This window comes from Fulmarus glacialis, unplaced genomic scaffold (genome assembly GCF_000690835.1).
Source record: "Fulmarus glacialis isolate BGI_N327 unplaced genomic scaffold, ASM69083v1 scaffold21475, whole genome shotgun sequence".
NCBI lineage: Eukaryota > Metazoa > Chordata > Aves > Procellariiformes > Procellariidae > Fulmarus > Fulmarus glacialis.
This window is the reverse complement of record NW_009211429.1, coordinates 8322-16265: the sequence shown is the minus strand read 5'-3', so window position 1 is coordinate 16265 and position 7944 is coordinate 8322. Positions and strand designations below refer to the sequence as shown.

Here is a 7944-nt window from a genome sequence, read left to right as displayed (position 1 = left end):
TCTGTGGGTGCCGCCCAGCCACTCCTCTCCCTCGCATTTTCCTGAAGTCCCGCTCTCTGAGGCTTCAGCTTTCCACTGTCCTCTACCAAGCTGGCCCCTCTGCTCCCCTTGCGGTGTTTTATCCTCTCAAGCCCATGCTCACCCCCACCGAAGTTTAGTGATTGGGGTACCCCAGTGTCACCGAGTGCAGACTGGAGATGCGACAGATAAATCACACCAGTTTCACTGGGCACCGCACCCAGAGGGTCGCTCCGTGCCCGTAACACAGGGACGGGCTCTGGGGAATCTCCATCCTTGGAGATACTGAAATCCTGGGGCTGGATACAGCCCTGAGTCTTCTGAGATATCACTGGAGGTGGCCCTGCTTTGACCAGGCGGAGGGACCTCGCTGGAAGGAGGAACAGGGGAAGAGTCCTCAGGAATTTGGTCCCTGCAAACCAAGGCTGGTCAGAGGGCACAGCTTGTGCCCGGCTACAGACTCAGCCTCGTCGCAGGTCCAGTTACTGCGGTGCTGGCAGGAGCAGGAGGGCTGGCATCCAACAGACAGGCTGTTAAACACGCTTGAGAAAAGCCTGGGAACAAGGGAGTTTCTGATATCACATTCTTAAAAGGAGATTTAAATAAACCTGCTTAAGAAAGCTGCAACTTTCCCTCTGGTTTATGTGAGGGCCTGTGATCATGTTCACATGCTGACAGACTTTTTAAAATCAAAGCTTGTTTGACATAACAGATTAGTGTAGCTGGAAGGTGCTAACACACGATTTTAACTACAATGGATTGCAGTTCCACACACCCCCGGCCCACTGGCCCAGGGTGGGCTACAGCGCACAGCCCAGCCTCTCTGAGATCCCCATCGGGCAGCTTACCAGCATGGCACAAAGCGCAGCTTTTGTGATGCGGTTCATTATTAAGTGATGAAACTGCAATAATTATGCACGTGTTTCAGATTAGCTCAGTTTTATTTTAATCCGTTTTATTTCAAATGAAGCTGGATTTACGCAGAGGGTACTGAGCTACCCAGCACATGGCCACAGCTCGGCCAGTGTAGGGACACCTCCGGTGGCGGACAGACCCTGAAGGGAAGGGGCAGGGACCACGGGGAAAGTCCCAGGTAGAAGCCAGCTCCGCTCTGGTCAGCTCTGCTGAGGGGGCTACAAAAGCCCCCACTAACCTCTCCCCAGGTAACAGGGCTGAGCAGGACACAGTGACAAATACAGCCCTTCCAGCACCGAAAGGCACCTCCGAAAGGAGGGCTGGAGACTACGCAGTGCTCCGGAGGTACACTGTGCTGGAAGAGCTCATAACAGAGCTCACAGGAAAGCCCCATCCAACAACCCTTCCGCTTCGCAGGAAGCGGAGGGAGAAGTGGAAGCAGCAGCTCCCCGCGCACACCCTCCTTCCCCAAGCAGCAGCACAAGCTGCAGAGTGAGCCGGAGGATCCACCAAACCACCCGGCTGTGCCGGGCCCGGGCAGAGCAGCATGCTGGTAGCAGGGCTGTGGTCTGTCCATCCTCCGAGCTACGTTTGGTGGCAGGAGAGGAGCAGGAGCGCCAAGCCAGGCTCCCAACAGCAAGTAAAACAAATCAGCTCCATAGCACAGAGGAAGCATGTGTGCAGGGAAGCAGAGAGGGTCAACCAAGCATGAAGCCATAAGCAAGGGACAGATTTTTAGCATAGCTGCTGCCATCTCTGCCTTGGGACACCATCACTGGTATGCAGCTGCATTGAGCTTTGGTAGAGTTAAGAAGGGAATAAGGAATGAAAGAGTAAGGGAAACCTGTCCCAACACAAGCTTATTCCTTCCTCCCGCCTCCTTGCTGACCCCAGGACATCCCCCAAACCCAGAACTTCAGTTCATTTCCACCAGAACTCACACAACCGCAGACCTTTATCCCTACTGCTGCTTCCTTACCCGTGCTGTTGCCTTAAACCATTAGTAGGAAAGTTAAGAATCTATTGAGCTCACCTAATGCACACAGTGTGTGCGGCACCCATCATCTGATCAAGACATCTAGAAGTCTGGAATTGCAATCAGAGGCTTTCAGTAGCCACAGTCAGTGCTCAGATGGAAACCTACCTGAACCGGCTCCTCCAGGACCCCGCTGCAGATGGGGCATATAAGGTCTTCATCAACATCCCCCTGAAAACGTGCTACATCATACCCCATTGCTCATCACCGATGCCAGAACCCTGTGGCGGGAAAAAGAAGAGTGATTAGGAGCAGTCGAGCATCCCATGACGTCTGGACAGAGCAGGTCCCGGCCCTCACAATGTCCTAGTTCCCTCCTCCCAACGCAGCCCGTTGGGGTAGCCCCGGGCACGGCTGGAGCTCACAGCCAAGCGCCGTACAGAGGAGTGTGCAGGGGGAAGCGGTCTCGGCCCCCTTTGTGTGTGCTGAACTGCTCCTCCGTTTTGACGCGCTGCTAGCGTTGCTTCTCTCCCACACGTTATTACTAATCCTGCTGCAATTTTTCTACTTGCTGGTTGTTGAGGTTGTTTTTGCACAGTTCTACTTGGTTTATAGAGGACAGCACAGGGACACCTGTAACGAGTGAGCCCAGTCCTGTGGGTTGAGCAGTGGGATCCATGCCAGGGACTGTTCCTGGGTGCAGCCAGCCCCCCGCCAGCCTCGCCGCATCGGCTGTGGAGGAACCAGCTCCTTCCCTGGGAACAGCAGCCCCGCTGGCTCCTGGCACCCCAACTGCCTGCTGCAGGTATTGTCCTCTGCTGCCATCTCCAGCAGCTTTCCTATTCGGCCGAGCAGACACAGAGTGAAAATGCCCAACACCATCTGCAGCAGAGCGTGACCTCAGCTGGGTGCTCCTGCGCCTGGACAAGGAGTCCCCAGGACTCGCCAGAGCTGCCGGGACTCCTGCTCCCAGCACGGAGGGTGTGGAGCCCCGAGAGCAGCACCTGAGGCACAAAGTCCCCGTCCCTCCCCGCCGAGGATGGCATTCCCAGGTAACGCTGTTCACCAGCTTCTTACACTATCTGCCAGAGGCCGACCTTGACCAGCACACGGCAGTTACCGGTTCCTCTGCAGCTTGTCCCTCAAGAGCCAGCTCCTCCTCTCCCATTCTCACCAACATCAAAGTCGGTGACAAACCTCCACAGCCGTACAGATTCACACTGCACCTGGCTCCAGATAAAGGAGTCCCTACCCCAAATACAAGCAGAAGCCAAGAGGAGACGGGAGGTGTGCGAGGGCATGTGGACACTGCATGAGGCTCTGAAACCACCATCCATGCGGTGAGGAGACTGGAGCATGGCAGCACTTCCAGCTGTGCAAACACCAGCAGCATCTACCTGCTCTGGAGGGCAGGTAGGGACCAGCCCTGCTGCTGCTCCACAGCCAGATGTGGCCACCCAGCCACAGCCAGCGGTGCCGAGCTCCTGCACCTCGGCCGAGTTGCTTGCACAACACCACATACCTCCCCAGCCAGCTCTTTGGCTCTAGACAGACACAGCAAGCAGAGCTGGTTGTGGAAACCACTGTGTCTGCTCAGCTAGAGCAGCAAGGGAGGAGAGAAGGTGATGGATGGGCAGAAAGGGAGGCTGTAGGTAATGCAGTCGCTTCATGGTTGGCCCTTGGGACCCTCCCCAAGTCTAAAGCAGCAGGGAGGAACTTTAATCAACTCACAGGACACTCTGAAAGTCAGACAATAACTCAGCTCCACGTGCGGATGGATTCTTTGCTTCCACAGAGCAGGCACAGACAAAAGACTCCTCTGACAGAGGCTGGGGTGGGGAAAGTCCCTGTGTCAGTTTGCAATTCAGATAACAAGATTAACGGCTGCAGGCTGGAGGGAGAACCGATCTCTGAGCAACCAGGATCGGTTGCTCTTAAACCTTCCCACGCCTTTGGACAGATGCTGCTCCCCTCCACTGGGAAGGAACCCAAATTCCTTCCCATCCCTTGATGAGCCACTCGCACTGCAAGTCTCAGCACCTCCAACACATTTACATTGGGTTCAAACCAACTGGAAGGACAAAGAGGGATGTGGAGGACCCAGCGCAACAGCTCCTGGCTGCCAGCTGAGCCACAGCACCTATGCAGCCTGCTAGCCCCCCACCATAGAGGTGCTTCACTTTGCAGTTGGGACCATTCTGACCTCCTCTGTTGCTCAGTGCTCGGGCACTGCTTCATGCTCTGGTGTCTTAATGAGTCTCTGAATCCAGATGCAGCTCCACAAACAGCCTGCCCCCTCCTTCTGCTCGGGAGACACAGCACCTGCTCCTGCACAGGCACTCAGGTATCGCCGTGGAACGGCACTGGGCACTGCTTCCTCAGAACCACGCTCCCTAGCAACTCGGCTTTCTTTGTCTTCTGCTTCCAAATTCCAACATCATCCTTCCAACAATCAGCTGGGCAAGACACTAAACGTCTTCACATCCACTCAGAAAAGAGCCAAGCGGAGGGCAAAACACAAGCACTGAAAGCCAGCCTTGCCATCTGCCAAACAGAAGCCACATCAAAACTTCCTCCAGAAAAATTTCAGCACCTGCATGAGTCTGAGCACCTCTGAATTCTTCTTGTTCCTCGACTCAGCTGTTCCCCCTTCTGCCAGAGATCATCTGTGGGGCTCTGCCAGCACACTGAAGCAAGGAGCACCCTGCTGCTATCGCGAAGCAGAAACAGGAGAGCTGCAAACGTCTGCAAATGCTCGAGTGAGATGGAGCTGGCAACCCAATCTCCCTCCTGCTAGATCCAGCAGTGAATTAATGACCTGGCCCCGCAGGATGCTGGATACACTCATTCTTCCCTGGGCTCAGCAACCTGCAGGATGGCCCCAAAGAAGGTATCGTATAGCTAATATGAGCAAGCCCTACTTGCGCAGCGCTTCTCAGCAAGAGCGATGATTCACGGGCTGCAGGGATCCATCATGCGCTGAACCGAAGCACAAAGAGCTTAGAAAATACCCTTCCTGGAAGGGCTTGCAGAGGCGCTCAGACACCAGGGTGAAGTCGAGCCAAATCATCTGCAACACGGGCAAGACACGATACAGGAGAGTGAAGGCTGAGCAGGAACCCAGACAAACCCACTGCTACAGGAAATTGCTTCTGCAGTAAACAGCAACTGCCGCCTATGATTATACTCGATTTAAGTGAATGAGCTTCCCAAATCCTGCCCTCTCCAAGTACGCACAGCTTCTTGACCCCAGGACCATCAGCCTCCCTAGGGCTAGGGCAGGGAGAGGGGATAGTTCACACAGATCAGAGGCCAGTCACAGAACTGGGCTTTAGCCCAAATTACAGAGAAAAGCCAGGATAAGTCACTTTTTCCCCACTTCCCTCCACTTCCCTTGTCATCGTACTCCTGCCTTGTCTTTGTAGATTGTCATCTTCTTGGCCTGGGGACTTCCACTGCCTGCACACTGCTCAACACAGAAGAGATCTACATAGCAACAAGGGCTTGATGGTATCAGAGAGGATCAGTAATTAACAAGTCAAAAGCACTTTGACATTCCTACCCTTACCCAAAGCCTCCTCAGCATCCACCAGCCGAGACAAAGGTTCCTAATAAGCCCTTGGGGAAGTAGAGGAGAGGAAAGAGGAAGGCAACAGCTCACTCCCCAGCTGCTTAGAGCAGCGCTGCGCTGAGGACAGCCCTAAGCCTGTTGCATCCCCACGGCAGGGATCCCTCATTGCTTCGGAGGGGCCAGCATCCCACCTCAAGCCCCGACTTGTGCTGCTCTTCCGTTCTCCCCATAAACCTGCCATTTAAATAGGCAAACATGACATCTAAAAGTTAAGGCAGACCATTGCTGTCTACTCCCCCTACTCTGGTCACAGGACATTCATTCCTACATACCCAATGCATTGCAGTTTTGCTCCAAATCTTGGGGCAAAAAGGGGCTTCATTCGGTTGACTGGCATGAGCTTACCTCCGCCCTTCAAATGGCAGCGCAGGATCACAGCGAGCAAGGCTGGGGCTCCTCTGACCCAAAGCATATCTGCCCGTCTTTCATGTTAGCAGCAACCACACAGAGCAGATTTCCGTGGTAATACTGTGCTGTCTTCCAGCACGATAACTAACTGTTCCTGCCCCCAGAGGAAAATTCAATCGCTGAGAATATTTTTTCTGTTGACAAAAGGAAAAATAATGGCTTAAAAAAGCTCCCCCTCCTCCTTGGAAAAAAAATAATGTCTGCATAGGAGCCCGTGGATTTGTTCCACGGCCCCCAAAGCACATGTTCACATGTTCCCTCCTTTTTGCCACAATATGTTCAAGCCGCTGGATCCCAGACACTCTGGCTGAGCCAAGCTTTCTGCCTGATCGACTGCTCCAGGCACAGTCTGTGGAGCAAGCCAGCATCCACCAGCTCCGGAGGAGCTCTCCACTCCGCCAGCACAGGGAGGCTGACTCATCTGGAGCTCGCAGGGTTGTACTTCCTCGCTCCTGCTCCCCCTCACAGCCCGCTCTCCTCGGTCAACAGCTGTTTCAGGCTACAAGCACACCTGGGCAAGGGCAAGGAACCAGAGCAACCTGGAAAGGGCCTGGCCCTAGACAGCTTTGCTGGGAAAGCAGCATCTTCCAGGAGATCTTACCAGCACGCTGTTGGCTGCGGGTCCTGGGGCAGAAGCAGACACCTGCACCATGCGAACAGTGTGCCAGGCTGTTGGGAGACACTGACTCACTCCCAGGAGCTGACAAGTATGAGTGTGAGCACGAGCAAGGACCAGCACAGAGATAGACAACAGCACTGGAAGGGAACCGAGTTTCACCCAGGTAAATGATGTGCTGGCTACAAAACTCCCCAGGCCCCCAGCCGCCCGGAGCCTGAGAAGGTGAAGGTTTGAAAGAGGCACCCACCCACCTCAACCCGCACAGCTTGCCAAGCGGAACAGGAGACAGGGACGACTCTGCACTCACAGCTAGAGCTCACCGAGAGAAACCAACCTGGTCCAACGCAAACGATAAATGACAGCAGCAAGAACAATGTGATCATGGGAGCGGAGCCAGCACCTACGTACTAAACACATAGCAAAAAATATGCCTGGAAAAAATCAGAGCACAATGGTCAGTAAAGCCCACGACTGGACGAAGAGCAGCGACCACCCCAGGGCCTTGTGTTCAAACACAAAGGTGTCCAGCTCCTCCCCGGGGACACCAGCCGCTGGCAGCATCTGCCAGCTCTGCTGCCTGCCCTCCTTCTAGCAGCAGATGCATGCAGCCAGCCCCTCTTCTGAGCCAGTATCTGGTGCCAGTTCACTAGGGAAGCCCATCCCTTCTGTGGAAATACAGAAGACCAGACAGAATCCCTTAAGAAGTTAAAGACAAACAAATAAACCAAATCAAACTTAATTAGCCTATGCTGGAAGTCTCCAGCGTCAGGTTTTGCCTGGTTCTCAGGGAAAAAAGACACCATTTTCTCATTATTACCAATATAAGTGTTGCCAACAGATACCAGAGCTGCTTTGCAGCTGGGATAGCTCAGAAGAAACCTGTTCTTTGAGCAATGGTGTTTTTAATAATCTTTCCTAATTTCATCAGCTTTGTGAGCCAAAAGAAATAGAATTAAAACCAGAAAGCAAGGGGGAGGGGAGGAAAGGGAGAGAAAACAACATATGGATACAAGAGGGGCTGTTCTGTAGCAGTTAAAGCCCAGCATGGGAGCCAGGACACCAGCGATCTTCTCACTGGTTTGCACTGTGTGTGTTCTGGGGCACCACGCTTTGTTGTCTCTGTTTCCCTGCTGTGAGTAAATACATAACATCTCGGGGGGGCTGCATGGTTTCTGAAGCAGTCTTGCTGCCACTGGGAAGTTCCCAGGGGGGGGAAAAAGTGACCCAGAAACTTAAAGAAGTCAAAGTTTTGCAGCAACTGGCTCCCAGCCCCCAGGATCTGCATCCATTTAAGATGGCCTCCGCTCCCAGGAGTCCAGGTCACACCAAGGAGAGAGGCTGGCGGCACCGCCGGTGGGGCAGCCGAAGACCAGGGAC

The 7944-nt window shown here is 54.0% G+C and overlaps 1 protein-coding gene across 1 annotated transcript in view; it reads right to left on the bottom strand.

The window, feature by feature from the left end:
• Positions 1-7944, bottom strand: part of RNF41 (ring finger protein 41, E3 ubiquitin protein ligase) — an 18502-nt gene that overhangs the window by 3516 nt on the left and 7042 nt on the right. Inside the window, exon 2 of the mRNA XM_009577544.1 lies at positions 2078-2190. Within this exon, the coding sequence (XP_009575839.1) occupies positions 2078-2167 (90 nt within the window). The 5' untranslated portion in view covers positions 2168-2190. The remainder of the gene's footprint in view (positions 1-2077; positions 2191-7944) is intronic.